General features: G+C 39.0%; 1 protein-coding gene across 3 annotated transcripts in view; it reads right to left on the reverse strand.

The window, feature by feature from the left end:
* The window catches only part of CHST9 (carbohydrate sulfotransferase 9), an 88,362-nt gene that overhangs the window by 13,112 nt on the left and 47,285 nt on the right, over positions 1-27,965 (reverse strand). For 2 of the 3 annotated variants that reach the window (XM_069004654.1, XM_069004657.1), the window contains one exon: positions 3,493-3,530. In XM_069004654.1, coding sequence (XP_068860755.1) covers positions 3,493-3,530 — 38 coding nt within the window. Of the gene's footprint in view, positions 1-3,492; positions 3,531-9,037; positions 9,138-27,965 lie in introns of those variants that run through there. The other variant, XM_069004658.1, reaches the window with a different exon arrangement.

Consider the following 27,965-nt stretch of genomic DNA (forward strand, 5'->3'; position numbering starts at 1 on the left):
ATGAAGGGGGTAGAGGAGAGAACTGCAGTAAACTACAGCAGTGCACAAGGGCAACCAAGGGGTTTGGTCTGAACTGTGAAGTTTTCACTCATATTAAGATAGATTTATTACACCATGTGCCTGAAGCAACCTTCAGGTCATAAACTATTCCTCATCGTGGTCTGAACAACAAACTTATTTTGTCATTTAACAGAGGTTTGAGTTGTCTTTGACTTCTTTTCTTTGGCACAAGGTGTACACGTACTGACAGTATGTCAGAGCTGCAGTTATCCATGGTCCAAGCCCAGCTCTAGCAAGTACATTGCCTCATCACTATCCTTTCTGCTTTCCTGCTTCCCCAACCCCATGTGCAGGAAGGGAAATGCTCCCTGACAGAGATCTTAAAAGACTGAGGGATGGATGTGCCACTTCACGAGAGCCTGCCTTGACAAAAAAGCTCCTCAGTGACAGAACAGGGGGACAGATATTGTGGAACACTCTTACCAGTCTCCCAACCTGACCCACAGCTTCACTACAGAAGGGACAGGCTCAAGTCTGAGCTCAAACACAGCTGGGATTTTAACCCAAAAGTCTGACTGTGCGAGCAACTTCAACTTCCAAATGCAATTACACCTATTCTTGTCAGTCCTTCAGAGATTCAGAGGCACTGGACAAAACTATATGTAGGAGTATACATTAAGACCACAACACAGACAAATTTGAGTGGTAAGGATGAAACACAAAGGATTTCCCCAGACACATTTTGATTGGTGGTCTGTAATGTGTTGTTTTGCCAGGACTGTTACACAGAAACACAAGGTTTCTTCTTGTTTCCTTGCATTTTCCTCAGCATTGGTCAACATGCTCAGTAAACAGGCGGTACATTGGTGCCAGGATTTACCCTCGAGGTGGCAAATGTAGTTAAAAACAGGTATTGAAAAGCAGAGTGTGTGCTGTTTCTGATTGACTGCTGGTGGTAGATGACCACTGCTGTTCAATGAACATACATATTTATATACATAAATGACAGAAGAAGGTGTTTGAGGAAAACCAGCAAATGTCTTATGATCAAAGGGAACAAAAGCTAGTGAAGATGGTAACTGTAGTGAAGGTTTCTAGAATCAGATACTACCTTAGTGTTTTATCTATGGCATGTTTCACTAAACTTTGCTTAGGCTTTAGAAGAGCTAGGAACCACACAGAAGCTACAGCGGTCTTCAAGATTACAGAGGTCCCAGATGCACACAGACAGTCAGGGGTATACCCAGAAGGAGATCACTGGGACAGCAGCTTTATAATTTCTCCATCCCCTCTCTGTTTCACTCACCTGTCAACAAGATATTTCCTGCTATTTGCCCCTTTGCACTCCTGCTCCTGTCAAGTGGTAACATCATCCATCTTCTGCAGAGAACTTCTCCCTCACTTAAATTTCTGGCAGCCAGTTTAACTCCCCATTGCTGAACTGACTTAAAGGGAACTATAGGATCTTACCCTGCCTCTAAAATTTTAAGTTCAGTATTGAAAATAAAGAATCCTTCCATGACAGATATTCCATCAGGATCAACCCCAGTACAATTTTTTTTGTTGAAGCAATAAAAGTACAATTCAAATATGAAGTGCCTCTGTAATCACTCCCTAAATGACAGTCTTGGAAATGAAATTGATTTCTGTTGTGAAACACTCTTCCAGTTCTTGGAAGTCCAAAGGAAATCTATATTAAATGGAACATCACCAGCTTAAGTAGTATCCATTTAAATGGGAATGTGTACTATTTGTCTCCAAATCAACTTTTTACAGCTTTATTTATATATACCCTCAGCATATCAAGACAGGGCAATATTCCTTCAAAATTAGAAGTTCTTAAGTTAACTGCAGAGAGACAGAGCAGGTGAGCTATTCAGTGAAGGCAAGACAGTGGCATGCAGGAAAAGACTAAGACTGCGCACACAAAATACAGTACATGATCCACTTTTTGAAAATGAGGCAAATACAGTCTTCCTCAGAAAAGGGTAATGGCATCCTCAGAGCTGATTTTGTCACACAGAAAATGTGCAGAATTAGGTCTCCAATCAACCATTCATACGCTGCCAGTGTTGCCTCAAGTTGTGGTTTAAAAATACAAGTGCCCCCCCTTCTGGCCAACAAGAACTCCCAAAAGTGGATTTGCAAGACATTTCTGGCTAAATTTAAAAGGCAGTTTTGGTTATAAAAGTTAATTAGACTTGTTCTAGGATATAAACTCTCAGTCAAAGCACAAAACTTCCATTAAATTCCAAAATATTTCTATAGTTATTTAAAAAAGTGAAAGATTTCCTTTGGTTATGCAGTGCCATATTCTGGAGAATGATAAATATCTATCCATCAGTTTCTCAGCATAATGAGAAAGTTGTAACAACTCTGAATATTACATTGTGTCACAGGACCAGGCTTCCCATAAGTGTCCAGACATGCAAGGGTTTACTTGGTGAAGAGCAGTGCTAGCTCAGGCACTGAAAATGACCCACTGACATCTGTGCCATGCTCAGCCATGGCAGGGGAATTGCTGTTAGACCCAAACCAGGCTGCTTTAGGTGCTCAGTCCCTCTCAGGTTAGTCCTTCACCTTGGTGATTAGTTCGCAGGTAACAGTGATGTAATTACGCCAATGCCTCGATATATGGCTTAGAAGGAAGATGGCTTAAGGGAGGGTAATTGCTGGACTGCAAATATTTTAATGACTGCTTTTTAAGCAGCATTGCAAAATAAATCTCACAAACAATCCAGATGCCCATTTCTATGGCATCTGGATAACAGTATTCCACAAGAGGACAAGAAGCCAAAGAATGACAAGCAAGCACACTGCTTCTGTGGAGTTGGACCTTTTCAATCCACAAGAACATGCAATTGAGGAAAGCAAACTCTGGGTTTCCTCCTCTCTTTCTGGTTAGAAATCTTTTCAGTTTAGTTTCTGTATGCTTTTTCTGATGCAGAAATGACAAATTACAATATATAAAGGTTTTTTCCTAAGTAATTACTCTTGATACAGTAATAAAGACAAGGCGGAAAATGCCTCTGCAAGCAATGTCACAGTTTAGTGTAGCCTCAATGAAAATCCATGGCAGAAATAACCTAAGAAACACTGAAATACACTGCTTACATCTGCTCTTCAGGTATTTGTATCAATAGCTTTCTGCCTTTTAAAATGAATGCTAGCAAACAGAAGAAAAAAAAATATAATGTGCCACAAAATTTGATACCAATGAACAAATTACCTCTGGGCTTTGTCCTCAGCACCAACACATTGGAAAGTAGATGAACTGAATTGCTTAAATGGCAGATCTGAGTGTTAAATCAAAATGATGGCTACTTTTGTGAATTCAACACATCTGCAGAGTCAGTCAGTTGTCTGACACGTGCTCCTTAGCACACCTGTTTCGTTAGTATTAGCGTGTCCCATGAAGTTCTCCCTTTTACTTGCCACAACTCTTCTGCATGAAAAATTAAGTTAACAAAAAGTATGAAAGTTTCTAAATACCTGATTAATTGTCTCTTGTTGCAGCTTTTTTCCAGACTCTGAAAGGGAAAGAAAATAATTGGTTTGTACATATTTTAATGAACATGACAGGGGACATGCAGAGCAGCAAACAGTGAATTAGTAAAAAAAATAATCAAAACCTATAATTAAGAAACAGAATTTAACATTTAAAAATTACTTGGTAGTTTGAAATGGAAATACATCTAAAATAAAAGAAACATAAGTCTCTCTTATAAAAAAAGATGTGATAGAAAGAAGATTGAGATAGGCAGCCAATCTTGCTATATAGCCAATCCAACCTGAAACCCCACAAGAAATTACAACCTTCGAAGGGGAGAAAACAAATTTCTAATATGTAGTATTAAGCCCTTAATGTTGCAAGATGTACTAGGTGACCAAGAGACTGGTAGCATCCAGCTCAGGATTTGACCACTGGAGGAGAAAAGCAACTTCTGCCACTACCTTAAAATAAAATTACATGCCTGTGTCAAGACTGAGGCTTGGTACCAGCTGGCCCAAGGGAGAAATTCTATCCTGATAGTATCCACAAAGTGGCAAGTTGAATTATGGTCTTGTTTCCTTATTCTGGCCTTCTTCTGCAGCGTCCTTCAGTGTGCACCTGGAGATAAAATCAAAACCTAGACCAAACACTGCTTTTCTACACTGTCTGGGACTCTAACAGCAAGGACACCTCACACCTGTTCTTTCCTTTTCGACCAAAAGGGACAGTAATTTGCCTCATTTACTGCTCCCATGCACTAGTTGCCAAAAGGGCAGCTGGTATCAGTTTGCTACTGGAGACCGTCCACACATATTGGGGAAAGTCAGGAATTTCACACTTGCCTATCCAGCTAGGCTACGTGCACCCCGAAGGTTTTTAAAAATAATAATGATGGGACAGGACTTACAACCTGTCAGTATCACTATTAACTGTCAGGGGAGCCTGCCTAGCTCAGGTGGCTGCCACCTCCAGCCCTGGAAATGATACTCCATTTCAACAAAACTTTTCCATATTGATATGTGTGGCACAAACAGAATTTTTAGAACGAGGTGAAAATATTTAAAGTGTTAAAATACAGTATAAAGACTCTACTCAAAGGAAAATGATCCTCCCTACCCATCCCTAAGACTCTTTACAAAGAAAGCATTATAGATTATTCAGATGAAGATAATTACTTTAGGCTATATTATAAGATTGTCTCTTATGGTAATTACTTCCTGCATGCTTGTGTTGTGTTTTTATTTGCTAAATATAAAAATTATGCTTTTAAAAAACTCCACGGAGCTATCATTTAGGGGGGACTTAAAATGTATTCCCTTGCTCACCGAGTTCATATTTAGGAGAAATAAGATTTATTCGTGTAACAAATATTTTAGCCAAATAGATTGTTGGTAATAGAAGATTAAAGGTGTATGTGTTTTTAGCATTCTCTAATGATATACAAGTTGCTAGGAAAGCAGAGTGTTTGAAATCTCTGGTTAGATCAACACTATTTTGCTCAAAGGTTTGTGGACTTTGAATACTGATGCTTTCCTGTTTCCCACTACATTTGTTTTTAGGCTATTTTGATTCACTTTAAAGGAATTTTAATAACTTTTTGTTGACAGCATGGACAGCTGGTCTTGAGAATTAGTGAAAATTCACTTGCTGACTGAGGAAGGAAGTGACATCAATGAGTTTCTAAAGTCAGCCCTGAGGGAAAAGTGTGCTCTGCCAGAGTAGCCTTTCATGCCATTGTATTTCCAGTGATGCCTCAAGATGCAAATTGCATTATCAATCAGACTTGTGGTTTCTACCTTAGACAAATATAAAAAAAAAGAACAGAAAGACTGGGAAAGACCTGTGCAGCCATTCCTGACACTGCTAAGAAAAAGGTGAAGAAGAATTTATGGTAGTTCTTTCCTTGTTATCTCTTCTTTCTTTTGGTGATTTAAATGGACAGTATCAAGGAGAAGGCAGTTGCAGAAGTGGCTGTATGATACGACAGCAATGATGACATGGGTTAAACAGGGCAGAGATTGACTAGGCTGTTAGGGATAGAACAGAGATCAAATTCAAGGTCACCACTAAATTGAATACTGAGTTCTCCATTTATTCGCTAGATGATCCTTGTCCTCATCACAGAACAACTATGTGCATTTGGCATAGGCAGCACTTGTGCTCAGAAGGGACCAAGGTCTGTAATAACAGACACATTGCAAATTAGGGTGGAATATATTGGCACCATTGCATGGGGAAGCCTGCAAAGTCCTGGTGTGTACTGTACTACTGTCTAAAAGAAACATCCCAATAAGCAGTGAAAAAACATGAACAAACATGACTTGCAACACTGAGAGGGGGTTCATTTTCCAGCCACCTAGTTAACAGTAGGGCCAGACAAGGACATTGAAAGTGGGCAGAATTTTTTCTGTCCCGCTTCAGGGTTTTTTTTGTTTGCCTTTTTTTTTTTTTTAAATCCCCAGTTTCTCTTACAATGACTAGCCTCTAATCTGTGTTTTACTTTTGGCACTCTCAATTTCGGGAGGATGTTTCTGTGTCAGTGCCTTGTCATCATTTGTGGTGACCATCAACATTCACCAGCTGGATTCAAGAAATGCCACTGGAGAGAGTGCTCCTAATTCATGAGGCAATGGGACACTGACAAAACCAGAACTGTCAGAACATGTCAGGCAGCCTTACGGGCAACACCTGTGTCAGTCTTATGAAATGCAGGTTACACTTGACACTTGCAAGAAGTTTTATTTCTGGTAAACCTATGTTAACACATGTTAAATTTAAAATTTTTGACAGTTTTTCCTGAGCCACTGCAATGAGGTAGCAGCTTATGCAATAACATCAAACTAACTGGGAAATTTACTACCATCTGCAAACTTACATGGAAGCTGCCCAGTAAGCAGCCAGTGCAGTCCCAGAGCATACTTTCTGCAAATCAGACTGCTTGTGTGTGGCTTGCTCTTCTCCTATATTTCTTCTGAAACTTCATTTTTCTACCTGTCATCTTGCAAACTGTTCCTAAATGGACTCAATAGTGACACCTGAGCAGCCTTAAAATCACAAGCAAATCCAAAGGCCTTAAACATAGACAATTAACTGATACTTTGTGATTCAAAAGTTGTATTTACCAGTACAAACTATGGTTCTTGTTTGCTGACACTGTGTTTTCCTAACATGCTAACTGAGGCTAAACTGCTGCAACTGGATTCCAGCGATGTTTTTGCATCAGGACTGGAGAAACATACCTCTCCCATTTAATTTTTAGTGATTTTCTTTTGTCTCTCTAGTTGCAAAAAGTGTAATGGGTAGTTGACTGGTTGGGATAAATGGCCTTCTTGGGTTGACCGCAAGCTATATCACTTTAGAAAAAAACAATTACAACAAACATAGTTTAAAAGATTTCTCTGTATTTTCATACACTAATTAGTACACTAATTCCTGTTTCCAGGGCAAGTTGTTTTTTTCAATTTTTTTTTTTTTTTTTTTTTTTGGTTGCTTGTCCGTGATGAAAAGATTACCTTAGTGAGAGGAATAATGTGTGTTTTCTAATGTAACTGACAGCTGCAAGACACGAGAGCGTGCCATAATTGCTGCTGTCACGAGGAATGGCAACACTGACTCCTCAGCCTTGTGCACACAGCCTACACAGAGAACAACATGTAATTATGCACTCTATCCTGTGCTTACCTCCATACAAAGGAATGTGATATTTGTGCAGGTTTACAGATTAATCTGCTGTAATTCCCCTTAATGTTAAACTACTTCCAGCTCAAATATAATTAAGATCACCAGGTACAAAAGATTCAGATTGGAAATATGAGTACAGTCCAACAGAACAAATAACAGCTTGATGCTGTTTTTTATGTTCAAATAGTTAGATACATTAAGGATTTTGACAGCATGTTTGTTTCCTAAGTATGTAGATGAAAAAACAAAGGTTTCATTTCAAAAGGCAAGACATTACTACTGTGTTTAATCAGAGAGAAAAATCCCTTAAATATACAGACTGCCAATTTATGTGACGTGACTGCTATAAGACCTAGCAACAAAGGATTTTTTTTTCCTTCCAAAAATCAAATCCAAATTTATATATACTTCAAGCAACCATCATCAGTGTCAAAATAAAAGCTTTGGAATAAAAAGTTTGCTTCCTTAAGTCTCCAGATAATTCTACTAATATTTGTGACATGGCAGCTAGGCAGGCTATGAACAGAAATTCTGGTTCTGTCTTTCTGTTCCCAGGTATCTGAGGGTTTCCAAACAGACTGAGAATAGTGTGGACATCTCAGGGGGCAAAGGGGGCCCTCAGCCTTGCTCTGAAACAGCCATATTCACTTAACTTCAAGTGGGAATGGTACTTCTAAAAAATCAATTGTGAGGAGGGAATTTGGTGCTCTAATACCAATTTAGTTTTGTTTTTCCAGTTTGTGACAGAAATGTTAACAGCTTCATCTTTTGCTTTATGTTTCTAGACTTAAACACATATGCAACCTATTCAGTTGTGATGCACCCCACTTTGATTACTGATGTCCTGATCTACCAGCAGAGATTCTCAGAAATATAAGTAAATCAAAGCACTCATTTTTGATGAACTTCTGCAGCAATTTCCCATGGCACCAGAGCCTGGGGAAGAAACACTCAGATTTGTTTTTCAGGCTTATAACAGACAAGGTGTGACACTAACAGATTATCTTCTGTGAAAGCCTGTAACTTGGCACACAAAGATTAAAATATTTAGGGTAGAACCGTACATTTTTTCCTATAAATTATCATCAGAATTTCTGAAGTCTGTAAGCAACACAGCTCTTGCAGATCTGCACAGCATTTCCTCCTCCTTCTAACAAGGAATTCAATAAACCAAAAGTGCTCATTTATAGCATTGCCTTCAAAACCCAGTTTAGCTTATTGTTGCACCTCTGTGATAATTATGCAACTGAATATGATTACAGTGGCCTAAAATATATTAATCACATCTTCATGGTATTGCATAATCCTTCTCAGTTGTCACAATGCCAACTCATAAGTTGCCCTGGCGGAAGGAAACATAAAAAGAAACCCAAGTTGATAGTGATTGAAGCAAATGAAGGAAAGTTGGCCATCTCAAAACACTGAAACTCTCACAGCATTTCAAGGTCTCCCTAGCTAATTTTTTGTGATTACTTTTGATATGAAAACAGACCTTTAATTGTCAGGCTCTAATAAGGATGCAGAACTGTTCCCGGGAGGTTCAAAGGACCCTGGGAAACTAAACATTTACGAAAGCTTGAGTAGCCAAATGTCTTGTGCTGATTAACATAGACCATTCAGTTTCCACCTAACAAAGTCATAACAAGAAGGAACCCCAAAGGAAAAAAAAGAAAATTGGACTGACAAAGGAACATTAGTCTTAATAAGACTGAGGGCTCTCATTCATTAATTCTGATGAGCGTAAAAAGGAGGTATAACTCAAATCCATTCCTGGACCAAATCCTGCATTGACTAACATTGTGTAACTGTACTTAGGGCAATGAAATGTTGCAATATAAATTAATTAAAAATTTGAAATTTTACCTGCTCTCTGCCTCATCAGCAGTGATAAATATTTTCAAATGAGACTGAATTGCCAGGATCCTCACTAATGGAATTAGTAAGCAGCCTTGTTTGCTGGTTTTCTTCTAGAAGGCTGTGCTTTCTATAACTGGGAAAAGGGAAAGCAACAATTTGTCATATTTTTCCTTTAACGATGGAAGATTTGAGATAATGGAAACATGCCAGACAGTGTATTTGGTTGTAACATCAACACAATATTGATATCACGGTTTGGATGGTTTCCAGCTGAACATGGTGCATATTTTCAATGCCTATTTGGCATTCATCCTGTATCTAACAACAAGAGTAGTTTGTTTCAATTTTGTTTTACAGCTCACTATACAACTGCTTTGAAAAGTTTTTTTTCCTTTTATCCAACTGCTTCACTACTTTTTTCAGATTCCTGCACTCTTAAGGAACTGAATGGAGCAAATCACACAGTCCTATTCATCTGCAATAGGCAAGCAAAGATCAGTTAATTATGTCTTAGTAGGTGCATTTTCTCAAATCCTAGCACAATGTGATCCAAATCTGGTGGTAAAAACTCTCAGTTCCCACACTGTAAGGGCCATCGGTGTTTCATCTGAACTCATACAAATCACCAGCCTTCTCTTTCATGTTGCTAGTTATGTATGGTGCTTTACGGTGCTTTATATTATGATCATCTGGAAGATAGGCCACATAATCTGTTAAAATACCTTTTTGACTGTGCTCCAGTGTCAAACTCATTTTCTTATGCAGTTGTATTCCAAAAAATAGGTTTCCAGGCTTTGCCACAAAGGATGTTGTTTCCACCCATCCACTGCAGTTTCCTATATCAGGGTTCTTAGTATGTCATTCTGTGAGGGATCATAAAACCATAGAATGGCTTGGGTTGGAAGTGACCTTAAAGATCTTCCAGTTCCAACCCTGCTGCCACGGGCAGGGACACCTTTCACTTGAACAGGTTGCTCAGAGCTCCAACCAGCCTGGCCTTGGATGGTTGACTGATTGTTTTCCAATGAAGGAACACTGTCTGGTTTTTCTACTCTAAGAACCTCACAGTAAGAGCTGTCATGATAGAAAAGACCATGGAGAGCAACTAGAGCTTGAATCCACATGCTCAGACCCCACACAGAAATACAGCTTGCTATGGTCTTAGGCAGCTGAACCTTTGCATTGGGCTCACAGTGGACTGAAACACTGCAGTAGTCTGGCTTTGGTTTTGGTTTCTGCCTGGGTTCTGTCCATATTAAGAACATATGGTTGTCCCTGTCCAGATGAGGAATATGAGTGCAGCTGAAATTTGCAGTCCAATTAACCACCTCAAGGCAAAGCCACAGGGAGTCATGATCATCCTGGTCATCATCATATGGTCAGATGTTGGCTTTTCACTGGTAGCAAAGATAAGTTGATATCCATCCCTGGAGTACACTATTCTGATATAATCTTAATTAGAACACCTTGGAAAAGGCATATGAAGGTGCCAGTACTGATGGGAAGCAGCACACAAGCCCAGAGAAGCTTATTTTTATTCACCTGCTAGGACAACTGCACCACAAACAGCTGAGCTGCAAAGCTTCTCTAGTGTGAATCAGAAGTAGTAGAGTGAGCAAGTTAAGCACACAGCAAGCCCAAACAGGGATGGAAAAATCCAGCTTCTTGGCACTAATTACAAAGTAGAGTCCCACAGCAAAGTCACCATGGGAAGCCTTAGTCTACAGTTTCTGTATTTCAGAAATAAAAAGAAGATTAATTGTCTGTACAACATAAGGCCAGGAAGTGACCAGTGGTGATGAGAGCAAATATTCTTTTAATTTACTACTCATTCTGAGTTATGCCTACAAAAACAAACTGTACTTGTTTAAATCTGCCCTGTTTCTTTGTTTGAGGTCTAAATGTGACACTCTAAGGCATGCTCTTAGCAGAGTGGCCTCAAACAACTTCTCTGAAATCATTCCAGTTAGAAGTAGAATATTTCCCAGTAAGAACCTGACAGTAAGAGAAAGACACTATTCACATTTACAAGGAGTAATCTGTAATTAATCCACTAGTAAAGAAGAAAAGGGGGAAAAGGAAAAAGTGAAATAGTAGCCCTATGAAATAGAACTTTAAGAACTGGAAAAGTAAAAAAAAATCTGTAAACCAAATAATTTTATAGCAAAAGAAAATTAGGAGAAGAAAAGAAAAGAGAAACAAAGCTAGAACATAACATTTTCTAATGTATGGCTTTGAATTTAAAACTGGTCAGATACAAATCAAAAACCTACAGCAATCAGTTGCTGCAGGGATTTCAAATTTATCTACATTTTGTATAACTAGAATATGACCTTTTACGACCAAATCTTGTGGTTGACTTCAGCTGTAGCTATTGGAAGTCATTTGTAAAAGGTCATCCATGACTGAGAACATAATATGAATCCAAGATGCGTAAGCATTCAGGTTTGTGCTACTCAAAAGAAGTTGGCAAAAGACAAAGAGGGTAGGAAGCTCATCCACTGCCACAGATTCAGTTCTCAAATGGGTTTATAATTTGGTGAGAGCATGAAATATAAGGAATCAATTTCCGAAATGTGAATGCGAATTATGAGAGGATACAGTTTTTATGCTTGTCATTCATAACTATGTTACTTAAATGTTACCAAAGCAGTTTATATTATCAAACAAAGTTACTTATTTAATTAATGTAACTTGAGTAAATTTTTGTTGTCTAGAGCATGGTAGAATATCTTCTTCCCACAGATTCTCCACTACAAGAAAAAGATTATGGACCCTGAGTTTTTATTGTTATAAAGAAATAAGGTTCTTAGGCAAAGATAATTTATAGCCTTAATTAACATATTTATCTGACTTTCTGCATACACAACCTTAGCACTGTTTGTTTTTTTGGTTTTGTGTTTTTTTTTTTTTTTTTTTTACTTTTTTCCTTGGTTTTTTTTCCACTAAAAGTATGATATTTTAAGGAGCTCCTTACAAGAAGAGCTGATAATGATGCACCAGCTAACCTCAGCAGGAAATGTGCAATGACATATAAAAATATGCCACATCTTTAGTCATGTTCTCTGAACATCGGAAAATTCAAACTGTATCATCCGAGGCAGTCGATTAGGGAAAAGGGGAAAAGGAAAAGTATACAACAATTCATGTATAGAAGTAAATGAAAATTAATGTTAGAGAGAACTGTCAGCAGTTATTTAACCAAGATCTCATGACAACACTTTCCCAGAAAACTAAAATCACCTCTGAAGGCCAGTCTGTAAAGGATTCACCACCACTATATGAGAGTACATTTAAAATTACGCCAAAAAAAATTTCTTTTATGCTTGATGTCTTTAAAGCCAAACCTGTACCTCAGGCTTGCAATCTGCCCTACCACTAGATTTGGCCAGCTGTGTAGCAACTGGTTATATATTGCACCTACTGTGGAAAATTGCAGCCGCCTCCTTGCCTGCAGGTGAAACACCCTGATGCTCCAAGCCTCACAAGCAGCACCATACTCTGCTTGGGAGGAGCCTTTTGCTCGCTTTAGGAATGCCCATTGTGCCTCCTTCTGTGTGCCATCCTTGCTACACCAACGAGGATATTGGCAGCTCTCAGAAGCAGAAAGTGGCGCGGGTGATGAAGCAAGTTCAGCTGGAGAAATCTTTATGAGAACTGAACTCAACATATGTCACTGAAAACATAGTTAAGTTATTCTTTTTAATTAAACAGAGACTCAAAGAACAGCAGTAAGGTGGTATCCAGTACCCAGAAAATGCAAGGTACCTCAACATCAAACGCATAAATGCTGCACTGGATCATTTTGATCACTTGAGCAGAGTCTAAGTAGACACTCTCAGTTACAGCGCATCCTTTTCATGCACAGAGGGTAAAATAGGCTTTAAAACCACACCTGCAGGTTTTGTACATGCCAGCAACTTCTGCCCACAAAATATATTGCTGCTGCTTGTAAAGGACCATATGTACATACCAAAAGCTGGTACTGAGGTACAATTTGCATCCATAAATGTGCAGGTGCAGTTCAGTGGAGACCTACGAGAAGAATGTGACCATATAGCACACAACTATTACTTACACAGCAGCTTTCAGACAACAATCTTCCCATAGGATGTGCCATGCCAGGCACAGCAAGGAGAGGCAGAATTTACAGCTAAAATTGCAGTCATGTTCATGACTGGCAGACTGATTTAAGAAACAAGCCTACCTGGTCCTGGTTTGCAGACCATGGGTGTGTACTAGTACTGGTAGTGCTGATGATACCCCATACTGAGGGCAGGATTAATGTGTCATCTACAAAGGTGAAAAAAGAATTCTGAGGGAGTCCTTTGCATCTAACATGGTTTTTTATGACTGAAAAACCCACCTTGCTTGTTCTTCCCGAGTGAACTGCATTCTTTTTCAGGCATTAAAAATAATTCTGCAAGTCTGACATGAATCAGCATGAGAATTACTGACCAAGTCAGCTTCAGCAAGTACTAAGCAACACAGTCACATGATGTGGTGGCTTTATTCACATGTAAATTACTGATTTCTAATGAAGTGAGCACTCGGGATGAGACATTTTTCTTCTGACAGGAGAACACAGTCAATATTGTATGTGATTACCAACAAAACTTGGCATTGACTTCTTGCTAACTGCAGGGACAAGGTCTTCACATATTTCCACAGACTAAGGGAAAAAGGCATAGTTCTGTTTAGCTTGTTATTAGTATTTAGTTCTAATGAACATAATTCTTTACATGAAATCTGATTAAAGAATGTGAAAATAAACATAAATGAAATGTGGAAAAATTCTTCTCAGATTAGGAATTATTTTGGACTAAAGCCACACCAATTGCTATTGCTTAAATATTTAGTGAAGGGTAAAAAACCAGTTTGAGAGGACTGAATTTCCTGGCTTCCTAGGGATCTAGAAAATAAAATGTGATAATTGAGCATCCCCCCCGACATAACTTTTGGGCATCAGCACTATTGACCTACTCCAATAATTAAAGTAATTTGTATACTGTGGATTGTTGACAATTTAAAGGCTAGGTCCAAATGTTGCAAGCATGTGAGATGGAAATCTTCAGAGAAATTAATTTTACATCTTGATGTTGCTGGCAGGGAGCAAAAGAAGTGCTCAGTATTTTTAAATGGATGGTTAATTAGATGTACAGTCAGAGACTCTGGAAGAGCAGAGATGCAAACAGCTCAGAGCTTCATATTTCTTCTCTTCATACAAGCATACCAGTAATGTTCCCACTTTCAATACTTTTTGTCCCTTGGATTACAGATAACTAGCTCCCAGAACCACATTAAAAACCAGAAACATCTCTGGTTGCAACTGTATAGAACCAAGCTTAGGTTAACCACAGTAACAAACTTACTATAGTAATGGAAACTAGGCTCATCGATCACAAGAGAAAGAAAGACACAAAGAAAACAAGTTATAAAGAAATCCCTTCGTTTTTAATTCTCGCTTCTGAGAAGAGACTAGATCAACTCTACAAATCCAGTGTGGACTACTACTTCTTTGCTGGAAAACTTATGTCATCATGCAACCTCCTACACACACCCAAGACCCAAATAATCTTAGTTAAAAGTACCCCTTCATACAAGCTACAGACAAACAACTTTTCTCAGGGTTTGCTTTTATGATTGGTTTAAGCTTCCCAATGCTCAGCACTTGCTGCAGATGCACAGATGTGCTGGCCACTAGTGCAGCTGCAGTGCAGGGTCAAAACACATCACAGTCCTGACTCAGTTAAAAATTCTCATCTTGCCTGATAGGCTGACTTTCAACCATATGAGCTCAGGGCAGCCACATCAGCTGTGCAGATGAAGACACCTAGCTGGAAACAACAGCAGGGGCAATGACAAGTCCCATCTAGGGAAGCTCATATGTAGGTCAGCATAACGTCCTATAATTCCATATCCTCAGAGCCCTCATCTACCCAGCTGCTACAGACCCCTCAGCATTAGAATACCCAGGTTTGTCACAAACCTAGTTCAGATGAGCAGTAGTAACAACTCTATTGACAGCCAGCTATTTTCTTTTAGGGCTTGCATTGTATGGGACTCCACTTTTTCCCCTTTTTTTATACTCAGATACATCATCTATTTGGCTTTCCAAAATGTATTTGATAACATCTCTCTCACAAGATTTCTTAAGGAAACCTAACAGGAACAGAATTAGAGTGAACACCTTTGCACAGGTTTAGGAAAGCAACTGTTGAAAAGATAGGAGACAGGGAGTAGGAATATGAAAGCGAACAGTTTCACTGTGGAAGCAAGACACCAGTGGAGTCCTGCTGCCTCATGTCGAGGATACACGTGCTCTTCAGCCTGTTCTTGAAATCACTCCAGAAAGGGAGCAAACAGGGTAGAGACAATGTTTGCTGATGATATTAAGCTATTTGGGGTAGAAATGATGGAGGCTAAAGAACTTTCTATGAGGGTAGGTTTGTAATAAAATGACGTATGAAGTGCAATTTATAGAAATTGATGCTAGAAATCTTTCAGGGGAAGCTTTTAGTTTAGACTCAAAAGTAGTAGATTCTGAACTGAGTTACAAGCACACTGCTGCCCAGGAATGAGATCTTGGGGTGGTAAATCTACTGTGTGAACATCATCTCCCTGCTCACAAGTTAGAGACAGCAAATTGAAGATCAGAGAAAAACCAAAAGGTAACTATTGTGTTTCTGCATATTCACACACTTGCATCTTAAATGTTATCTGCAATTCTGATCCTCCCACTCATGTACAGAGCTGAAGTAAAGAGGGTGGACTGAAAGTACAGACTGGCTTCAAGAAGAAACAGCTACAAAACCTGGCAAAGCAATGATCAAGACGAGATATGATAGCGATCTGTAAAATCATGAGTGACATGGAAGGGATGAATCAGAACTGACTGTTTGCTGTCCATTGTAACACAAGGCTGGGGGCATCAGATGAAGCAGGCAGATGGCAGGTGGAAAACAAACATGAGGAAGCAGATCTCCATGCAACTGAGAAAGGAAACTCAGGAGCTCTTTGCCAAGGGATGTTACAGCTGCTAAAGCTTTACATGGATTCAGGGGACAACTGAACAAGCTGAGAGACGGGAAATCCTTTTGGGGTTGATAAGCAAACAAAAACCACCTCTGGCACAGGAAGTTTCTGAAACACAAACTGCTGGAGTTTGAGAAAGTAACGTGAGAAGGTTTCACTTTACTGCTAGGATATTGAGCAAGACAGAGCTCTGGTCTCAGGCATTATTGCTGCTGTGTGCATGTGTAACAACACAAGACAGTTAAAAAAGAAAGGCACTGGTTTAAAATATTTCAGAGTCTGGACACCCTCAACAACAACATGCAGCACCTGCACATGCTGTTGACCATTCCTGTTGAACCTCCAACCACAGGAGACTGACCAGTACTTAGATAAATTTCCAAGCAATAGGAAGAACAGACTTAGAAAGTATTAAAAGTACGAGACTCTGTGTGCAATGAAAAATAAACAAAATGATCTCAGTGACTTCCAAAGTTACCTGGAAAGCGTACTGTGAGCAAGAGATTGACCTGCAGCATCCTAAGGTAGATGCTAACACCAGACCATTCTTTTATGCCACAGGCTGGAAACACAAAGGGTTTAGAAGGCATTATAGGAATTTTTTACCACCTATCTATTTTCTGATTTACTGGTTCTGCTCCTTGGAACTACACAAAAATCACTAGAGAAAAACAAATGAGCCTTTTTGAGAAGTGAGCTGTATTGGATCTTTGTTCATAAGGCAGATATTAATTTAAAGAATACAAATAGCCCAACAGCCATTAAAATGAACTCTTAAGCACTATTTCTAATTATACTGCATTGATTAAACACAATTATATTTTAATTAAGCTTTGTTCATACCATCATCCTCCTATGTTTTTTCTCCTTCTAGAGGAGGAAATGAATCTCTTTTTCTAGAGATGCGTTTTCATGGCAAACAATGCTTATCACTTCATTTATCTTAAAAGCAAAAGACAAAATCTACACAAGACATGAATTGCCTCACTTGTGTTGGAAAAAATTAGCTGTCTGCTTCAGAGTCCACCTGCATGGAGAACCCCAATCAATGCCTGCACTCTTTTCATTGTTGATTTTTAAGTCCTACCAAAAGTCTCACTTTTAGCAGACTAAGCTGTTACAGCTCCAGCTGCTGAGTTATGTTAACAGACTGTGTGAGTGTTCCAAGTCTATTTCCATGTAAAATCAGGTTACCTACAATCCGGGCTGAAGAGCAGCCTCGCAGTTTGCCCAGCACCAGTACAGTGGAGAAGAGATCCTGAATGTTAGCACCTACTGCCCTCTACCTGCTCCACTTAAAAAACCTAGGCAGCAAAACTAGAGAAAACTTCTCTTTCAATTTTTGTAAATACTTGGTCTTACCACTTTGATGAGAACTGATTTCTAATCTATTTCTTTTGATTACAAGAGTAGGAGCTGTTACTCTTCTCTACATTCCAATCTATGTAGGGATTGCCATTACAAAATGTGCAGATATATATTGCCTGTGTAATTTTATCCCGTTTCCATAAAACATCATTTAAAATTTATCTTAGCATTCAGTGGGATTATGAATTCAGAGGTTCACCATATCTTTCCAGGAAATGTGGTGGGAGGTGTACTGCATTGGAGTTCATCATGACAGGCAGTGAAGAAAGAATTCCAGCTTGTAAATCCTTGCCCTGCAATATGATCCATGTAGCAAAACTCTTATACAGGCCATCTGAGTACCTGGCACATGCTACAGAGGGACAGACCTTGATGCCTACACAGATAAGACTGCGCCATCAAGGACAAAGCTCCTATAAGCCATAGCAGACAGCCAGCACTATGAATGGGCACCCAGAAAAAGTCTGTCTCAATAGTCTTGACCTTGTATTCAGCTTAAGTGATAATCCACAGTTATCGACTCTGACTTGCACTTTAAACTCTCAGTTCTGACCAAGAGGATTGCTTGAAATTTCTTCGCTATAGAGAATCAACAGGAAATCTATTCTCTTGAGTTTTGTTAGAGGGTATGCTAACCTCTGGACTTTTAAGATATTTTTCTCTGACCTACAGAATAGAAAATATTTCCATGTCCATTTGTGGAGGGACAGAAGCCATGCAAATGGCAGACAGAGAGCCAGATGTGGCCTCGAGTCCGTGAATGGAAAGGCAGTGCTGGAGCCCTGATTAATGTCCATTAATCATAAGCAACATTTCTGAACAGAAAAGACCCAGGAAATCCTTGCAAGCTGTTACAATTCTATTATCCCACTGCATGTCTTCCAAAGTGCACCACAGTAATTCCCCCCATGTGAGGCAGGAGATACAGGAAAATATAAAAGCCCACTTAGAGATGTAGCTACTTGAACATGTGTTTTCAAAACTGCTTAAACTTCCAAGCTTAAATTTCCAAGAAAGGCTTAACCTGATGCAATTCAGTTTAGAAATAAACAAACCATGTGCTTTCAGTATATTTGGTCCTTGTCACTACTTCTGCTTCTTCATGAGCTCTATCACCAGTGGTCTGGCAGTTACCATCCCTTCCCATTCCCAGACTCATTCAGGTTCACACCTAGAATATTTACCCCTGGTTCCACCCACTCACAACAGCTGATTATTTTGATAATTAACATGTCAGACTGCTCAGACAGCTAAAAAAACCGCAGGTAACACTGGACCAAGGCCTTCTATGGGAGGCTTTGGTCAGAAGCTGAGGACAGAGCTGACAGACATACCAGGACTGCATGCCATGCTTGCTGAAAGCATGTGTAAACTAATACTGCATACCTCAGCCTTAAGCTGGCCTGGCAGATGTGGTCCCTGAGTACCTTCTTTCTCTCTGTGATTGGCAGTGACAGGCAGGAAAAAAATACAGCAAACCCCACCCTCTTGGTTCACCCCTTGGGTCATCAGCTCTCCAGCCCACTAGAAGTGCTCATCCATCAGAGAAAAGATGCAAATTATCAGAGCCATGAAGCCAGGAGGTAAAGTGCACAATTTCCCAGCACAAAGAAAGCTTTACAGGTGTGCCAGGTGCTGCCAATATGCCCATGAGTGCCAGGGCTGACAGTGAACCTTAAGCGCCCCATCAGAAATCACCGGGATTCAGTGTCCAGCAAAGCAAACCACTGGAGAACAATGAAGCTAGATGGTCTACAGTGAAGCATCAAGTATGTTAAACTCACCTGTAAAAGTGAATTCCAGTCAGTATCTTAGGTACTTCATGAGTGGTCTGTGTAAATGAGGGCTCTGGCTTTGTTTGTTTTCAAAACCAGGAGTTTTTACATTTGTCAGTTTACAGCAGAGATATTGATACTTGAGAACTCTGTGCTTGTGAGAACTCTATGTTTGTGATTATACACCCCTGCTGCTAAATATGATAATTTGTTCCACTTCAGGTTTTATTAATTAAGTTAATACTAATTGAGCAGCCTTTTGGTATAATTTTAGCCTGAGTGATTTTTGAACTAAGTCCTGTACACTATAGCCTCTCCTTAGCTTCCCCCTTTATCCCCTGTCCCAGAGGAAATGTTTCATTGCAGATCACTGCCCTGACACTCTTATGTTTACAGATAATTATGGCTATACTTACATACTCTTAAATCAATAATAAAATCCAGTAAAATCAACAAATATTTTAGAAGATATTTTAAAAAAAGAAACTGTTACAAAAAAAAAAAAACCAAACCAAAAAAACCCCAAAAGCAACCCAACCCAAAGATGGCTAATTTTATGTGACTAAGTGCCCTCTAGTGACAAAGTCCTACTCCAAATAACTTTCACAGACACTTCCAAGTGTTACACAGTTTTAGTTCTCATTATCTCAAATACTGTGGGGCTTATTTGTTTGGTTTGGGTTTTTGTTTTGTTTTATTTAAAGAAAATAAAGCAAAGCAGCCAAGCAAAATCTATCAATAATAATAATAACAACAAACAACATCAATCACTGTGTTAGTCTAAAATAGACCTTATTTACTGAAACATAACAAGTATTTTTCTACATCAATGTTAATATTCCTATAACTCAAGGGGGACACATAGCTTTGTAGTGGGTTGTTTAAATTACACAACATCCCTTGAGCTGCTGTTGCTTCTAAGAACTGTCTAACACTGAGTAGTGATGATGCAAAGTAGAAGAGAGAATTAACTCGGGGCCAGCCCAGCAACCCTTGCCTCTTGTTACAAATCCCTCACTCCACACTGAAACCCACCTCAAATCTGTCATTCCTTCCCCACAACAGCCCACCCTCATGCTGAAGCAAAAGGCGTGGAGCTTCACTTGCTCCATTGTCTTCTCCAAAAACCTAAGTGGAAAACATGTACGTAGGGAAGCTTGGGTTATAAATGAGCTCTTAGAAAACAAAAAAACCCTCCAAAAGAAAAAATCCTATTTTTCTTTTGTTCCTCAATAATTTTAAATTTGTGGAATTGGAGAAATCATAGAAAGGATACTGATATCTTTACTTTGTACTGCTACTCCTTTAGCTGAAAGAAAGCTGAAGATTTACAAACTATTCTAAGCAAAGAACGTATTATTATTATTATTATATATAATACACAATATATATTTTCTATACTATGTTATAATATATAAATTAATACATTACATGTTATAAATAATGTAGCACATATCTATATATATATATACACACACACACAACCACAGCATTTCCATGATCAGATTTTTGGTTGCCACTTAAAAATTATTTATTGCTCTTCTGTAAATAACAGACTTCCTATTTTTTCAAATGTTGTCTTTGGCTTTCTAATGTGGAGAATCTCACACTGACAATTACACTTCAGTATGTAAAACAGCTCTTGGTCATTTCTTAAAAGACCAAAAATGAATAATTTAACTAATACTGTTCTCTGCTATGCTTTTTTTTTTTTAAAATGAAAACACTTCAATGAAAACATGCTCTTTTTGTCTTCACACTTAATGAGCATGAATTATATTTTCCATTTTTTTTAATGAAGTAATAACCTTACCACATTAATTTTCTTTGCTGTACTCACTGTCTTTGCACTAAGATTATCAATGATGTTAACTAGAAAAGCAGTTTGCCAGGGTGCTCTCAAGTTACTGTAAAACTGGGGATTTAGTCAGAAGAACTCCTATATTCCTCTGGAACATTAAATTGAAGGCTTAAAATACAGCCTTTCAGTAAGCAGTTTCTTAGAGAAGGTAAAACCAGCTCATAAACGAAAAAAGGATCCTGCAAAAGAGAAATTTTTCTCATGCACACAGCATAAAATGCACTGAAGTAAATTCAAATCTCCTAAGGAAATTTTGCTTCCTTAAAAACAACAAACACCAATACTAAGATGCTCTGAATTGCAATGTAACCTTTCAAATTACTGTCAGAAAAAGGGTACAGTTTTATTGTTAGTACCTGTTCTCAGGTTTTATCACGGTAGTTACATTTCTACCTCTTTGTCCTTACTCAACACCGCCTAACATTGGTTAGAATGGACATAAAATATCAAGGATTGTAAATGCAAATTAACTATCTACCCAGTGGAAGGAATAAACTACCCTTAAGTATTTTCTCAGTCATGACAGAAACATCCAGTGCCTTCTTAAGGTTAATAAATGTAGACAAGAAACATGTTACTCTTACACTTTCATGAGACATAAAGCTCTGCAGTTCAGTGTCTGTGGAAATTTCTTCTGAACATATTAAAATGATCTGAGGGCTCTGCAGAAACCCTGATCATAAAACAAAAAGCTAGGATAGTTAAAATTAATACATCATAAATAAAACATGCATTTCTGTATATATTAAGTGACAGGTCTCAGAAACTCCACCAACACACACACATTCACAAAGCAGCAAGAACACATGCAATTCATTAAACCCACTCAAGTGTGCTGGTTCTTCCTGGCATTATTCATAACTGAAACATTTCAATTCTAGTTAACAACAAAAAAAAATCCTCTAATTTAAAAGTAAAACAAGAAAATTAGTTCTGTGTTTCTGGATGACAATCCCACAGTGCCTTCAACTAACCACATTAAGCCTTAGGGGAGCTACTTTTAAAATGTTTGGGGGGGGGTTGTGTGGCTGCTTTTTTTTTTTAATAAAGAAGTAATGCAGCCCACTCAAACAGAAATCTTTGCAAACACAGATCTCTTAAATATTTTTTTCCAGTATGCCATACAAGCCAGACAGGAAAACAATGAAAAGTGCCAACCTATATTTTAATTATATACCCTGAAAATGTCATTCCTTAAATATGAGTGCTCTTAAATAAGCATAAGGAACAGATGGGCTGCAAAAAGCAGAGTAAAAGCAGTGTATCCTGCAGGATATAGTACTGAGGTGACAGATGACAAGATGGGGGTGACAGTACCCCCTACTTTTCACCTGTTTTAACCATAAAAGCTCCCTGCTGAGCACCTACATGGTTAGGACGCATCACCTGGACTGCCTATACAAAAGGAGGCAAAGCACTCTGAATGAAATGGACTGGTTTGCTACAATGAAAATAAATGGCTAAGAATTAGATTCTGTATCTCAGACTCAATATCCATAAGCCAGAGGTGTGCATGTCACCCCAATCCACCGTTAGTCAGCATTTGGCTTGATCTTGCTCACAGAGATGAGCACGGATAAAGTGTATTTTCCTATTCTTGTACTGTTTTAGTGGCTCACTGGGGCTCCATGCTGCTGTCCTCAGACCAAGACCCACCCTCTCAATGAAAAAATACAAGAAAATCAGCTGCCTGCACCTTTCCTTAAAGCCTTGTTACATTCTAGGGCCATTCCAACAAACACCACCAACTTTTCTCTACTCTGGCCCCTCCAAAGAAAAAGGATAAGTTTTTTCCCCCAAAGTTATTCTGTAACATCTTTAGAGCATTACCTAAGTGGAACTGGCAGAATCTTGGGGGAAGGGACCATGAATTACTGCTTTCTTCTTGCATTCTTCACTTGCAATCTGCTTTTGGTTACCTGCTGGAGACCAGATAACCGTACTCAGCAGAACTTCAGTCTGGCTCCACATGGCCCATTAGAATTGGGCAGACAAGAAACCTGCTTATATGAAACCATATGAAAGCTGTTTCAGTGCAACACCAGATGCAGGAGGAGATCATTATTCTGGGTTGCAGCTGGTGAATTCCTGAAATATAGACGTGTGTTGCTTCTGTTACTTTTTATCAAGGTGAAAAAAAAAAAGGAAGCAAAACATCAGCAAGTTCCTTCTGAAGATCCAAATTTTCCTTAAAAACCTGGCTTATCTTGTTTATAATCTCTTCTCTACAAATTAATATTTTAATGATTTGTACAGTGGGGCAAAAGAGCCATACAGCCTTTTCTATTTGCATGATGAAGGACTGATTTTACCTGAAAGTGGGGTTGCAGTAACACTTGACCTCATCAGTTACATGGGGCCAGAAGAAAACACACTTTTACCATGCTAAACAGTTCCAGCTTTTACGTTTTGGAAAATTAATTATTATTATTATTATCATTATCCCATAATACAGAAATATCAGTAAATCTTTACCCAGATATCTACAAGCCTTTTTAAATTTTTCATTCAAGAGAACAAATTGTTCTGAAAAACAAACCAGCTAAAATAGTTATCATGCCATTGTTTAAATAGCTCCCACCACAAATAAAACGATGCTGACGAGTCTACACACGTCCAAGGTCCACGTCTGCGTAAATCCAAGAGACAGGTGAAAGTCATTCTATTCTTTTAATAGTCACACCGTATAAGAAAGGAGAAAAAAGCCTATACTCTTAAATTTGTCTCTGTCTCTTCATAAAATCATCCTCATGAATTCAAATAGGAAGAAGCAGCTTGCCACTGGAAAGCCAAGTGTCTGAGTGCCATGGCTGCAATGCACCAGCAAGGGGAGTAGTAACACTTTGAGAACTTCTGTCTTCAGTGACACTCTACATAAATGCAGCAAGGTATAGAATGTTGATTCCAGGCTGTATAGACAGTGCAAGGGATATTAATTCTACTGAAAGACTGCGAAATTAAAAAAAAAAAAAAAACCAACCCAAATCCCACACAGACTCTTGCAATGCTATTTGGTTTTGAAAAGAAGGTGGAAGCACACAGAAAGGGTCTCAGACCAGCCCAATATGCCACTCACCAAACAACTCAGGGCAGCAAGCTAAAATAAAGCCCTCTCAAATCTGAGACTGTTATTTCCATTTAATGTATTTATATATGTATATATACACACATGCACATATATAATTTGGTTTTTGTATTTTCTCCTATTAAGCAGTAATGACTACATATTTCTATGGGAAGGAGAGACACTTTCTAGCTTCCTAAGAAAATAAACACATGGCACCACTGGGGTGGTAGGTAGGAGGGCTGAAGCATTCTCAAGCCTGAATTGCAGCCCTTGAGAAGGAAAGTAGAAGGTGGGATTCCTTAAAGCAGGATTTCTTAGGGACAGATAACTGAGCTGGCACTTTCATAGAGGAGTACATTTTATAACTGCTGGCAGACTGACCTTTTAAATGCATGTGCCTGCAGCACTGACACAGACTTGCCCCTCTGGTGGTACTAAAGACAGAGCTGGACATCCCTGAGCTCCCACCACAGCAGGAAAAAAGAGGGAGCACTGACAGTGCCTCTTTGCTGCCTCATTCCCACTCTTCCTTTTCAGTCCTGTCCTAGCACAGGTACCTCTGAACAGTGGCACTGCCCAGCCACCACGGAGCAGAGGACCACAGGTCCCTACCAGGGAAATGCTGTAAAAAGAAGCAAAGATGAGAAGAAAAACTGCTGCCTGCACCAAGTTCTTCACTACAGCTGAGGTTCCCACATTCATACTTTTTCTGCAGCAGGGTGAACTTTTTTAGAAACAAACAAGGATCCCTCTCCCTTCAAAACACTGCAAATTTTTAACAACTGCTATCCAAGTAGGTAACCAAGGCATTTAATCAACTTGTAAATGCTCAAGTGTGAAGGCAACCTAAGTACTAATCATGAAATTACTATGCATGACAAAATTCAGAATAGTGTTTTGCTGTAATTGTGCATAATTTAACTCAAAAAAGCAAGAGGAGTTATATTTGGATACAGAAGAAAGAGGTCAATTTGATGAGGGGGAAAAAAATGTTGTCATTTTTACTAGCCTGAGAGAGAAATCCTTCATCCAGAGTAAGAATTTTGGGATGTTGATTCTCCATTGTGATGCCAGGGGGATAAGTCATAATCAAAGGAGCATGTAATAGAAAAAATGGTGTTCCAGAGCCACATTTTCAACAAAAGAAATTCGCCTCTGTTACCTTAAAGCACATCTATAAACTGCAGCTTCAGCCATTGGAGGCAGATAGAGACCTGTATGTTGCAATCCCAAAGCACAGCTGTTACAATAAAAGCAATACAAATGTTCTCCTCCTTCTGATAAGAGGAAATGGAATATTAAATAAAAAACGCGGGATTGGTTTCAACAATTTCCTAATGATTTCATAACGCTTCTGGACAATGGGCTCAGCAGATTTCCTAATTTTGAGTTTGTAAGTGGATGTGCATAGGGTCAAATCCAGACCTTATTTTAGACAGTTTCTTCTTTTCTTCTAAAGGGAATGATATCCCATGCAGGGTGACATCTGTCCTGGATGCACTGCTACTGACATGGGCAAGGCTATGTAACTTACACAGAGCCTTTCAAACCCAGACACAGATGAAGGAATGTGTGGATAGTGGATTTGGAAGGACTGCCCTTCCCGTCAGGTCAGCCTGTGTTCCCCTGAACTCTGTTAACAGGGCACCAGCCATGAAGAAGAGCCATGGGCCTCCTACCACAGCACTCAAATGCAGACTTTGCCCTCCTTTTGTACCCTTCCCTTCATCAGCACCAACCCAAAACAATTACATCTACTCCCTTTACCTGGCAGAAAGCCAGCAGAGAAACACGAGCTGGAGTCAAGCCTCAGGACTTGGGTGACAGAGAGGAGAAGGAAACCAGAGCATGAAGTGCCCTTCACCATGCATGGCCCACTGCATCAGTCTAAGCAGCCTAACCCATGTTCTCTGAGACTATCCTGAGGATATCTCTCCTTGGGACAAAATTTTTTGGACCAGAAGTAGAAAGAATATGAGAAAAGTGATATTCTAATATCAGGAATAAGTCTGCTTTTCTGGTAACCAAGTTCAAAAAGGGTGCAGAGGGCACAGAGGCTATGGTAAGAAACTATCATAATGTTAATGCCAATGGTCTGGGTTTCTTCCAACACAGACTCTTGCACTTGACCTTTAAGGTACACCTTTCCAAGGAAATACTCTTATCAAATCACAGTAAAAATTCCTTTGGGCTTATTTTAAATACAACAAGTAAATTGCATTAGCATAAACACATCTCCATCTTAAGAGGCAGATTCTTTGATAGGTAGCTTTCGATGAACACAGATTGCAAAAATAGGAGGATGGCTTTAACAACAAGCCTCTAAACTTCCCTAGGATGCAGCTGGGTCGGTAACTCTCCTAAAAGTAATAAAATGGATGTATTTTTCCACTGAAGGTGTACATCTTTGCCGCTTTTGGTGACTAAAAATATACTTTATTGATTTTGAAGACATCTGGAAAAATAAGCCATTTTTGTTTATTTGGAAAAGGTAGTAGTAACAGGATATATTTCCAAAAGAGAAGTATGTGTAAACACAAAGTTCTCCAGGCAGGCAGGATATACAGCACAGCCCTGTCTAAGATCCTGTATGCATTCTATAAAGACTTTTCCCACAATCTAAAATAGATCACATAATGTTCGTGTGACCACAAAAGATTTGCTTTTTCCCTGAAAGGATGGCAGCTTTCGATGTTGTGCTAGGTTATTCTATCTGCATATCAACAGCCCCATCACAGAAAATCCACTTTGTTTTCCAAATATTAATTGGGACGCCTCTGGCCACGGGCCTTGCTGGGTCAGCCCAGCACAGACAAGACCCTACTACCCTTGGGTGGGAAACACCAGGCATGACTAGATAAAAATCTGCTAATCTTTCTTTTGTCCATTTTGATCTTCCCAGTTTTCAGTCTCTGTATCACAAACTGGCTCAGTGTAGCCCAGATTTCCCTGTGTTAGTTGTCTTCTTCCTTATGTTATTAAGCCCGAAAGGATAATTTAATTGCAAAAAGAGAACAAATACTCAAGACCATAAAGAAAAACAGGGTGCTGGACAGAAATGCTCTGGGATGAAGCTATAATATGAAAATGAACACAGCCATGGCTGGCCTTTCGTCTTTCCATCATCATCCTAAGAAAGATCCCTCTTTTTCTGAGCCTCCTGGTTTGCATATGTGTGCCTTATCCTCCTCCTTTCTCTTTAAAGTAGCAGAAATTTTTATGTCTAATCCCTGTGTCATATGCTAGACAAAAATACAAATTCGATGTCCTCATTTATTTTAAAAAAAATGCACTATTATCAGAAATGTTGCTAATTATCAGTTACTTTGAGAGCTATGAAACACTTCTCCTACCTTGGGAAAATATTTGGGGTTTTTCAAAAACTTTTCTGCTCAAAATCAGGAAGAAGAGTATAAGATTAGAATGATTTTATAACCAAAACCAGAGTACTTTTGACTCTTTTGACTAGCTGAATCTTCCAAATAATTTCAAAACATGTCCTGTTACTTAGGATGCAGACCTGACAAATTCAGAATAACTAAGAAAGGATTCTTTTATTCAGAAGATGTCAAAACAATAATGTCAACAGAGTTCTCCAAAGAAATAAATTTAAATAGAAAATTTATTTGAAATTTTCTTTTGCACACACTGTTCTGCAGTTGCACTGGATCAGCACTTCCTTCTGAAGGAGAATGTTCTGTCACAAAGATCCCTGACTTGCTCTAGGGCTCTGTGCTTGTATTTTAGCACCAGGACAATCAAGGCCTGAAAAGATGGTTTTTTTTCAGTAAGTACTGTACCCTTCCTCCTTGGGGTCCAGCTGCCTGT

Source organism: Aphelocoma coerulescens, chromosome 2, assembly GCF_041296385.1.
Source record: "Aphelocoma coerulescens isolate FSJ_1873_10779 chromosome 2, UR_Acoe_1.0, whole genome shotgun sequence".
Lineage (NCBI taxonomy): Eukaryota > Metazoa > Chordata > Aves > Passeriformes > Corvidae > Aphelocoma > Aphelocoma coerulescens.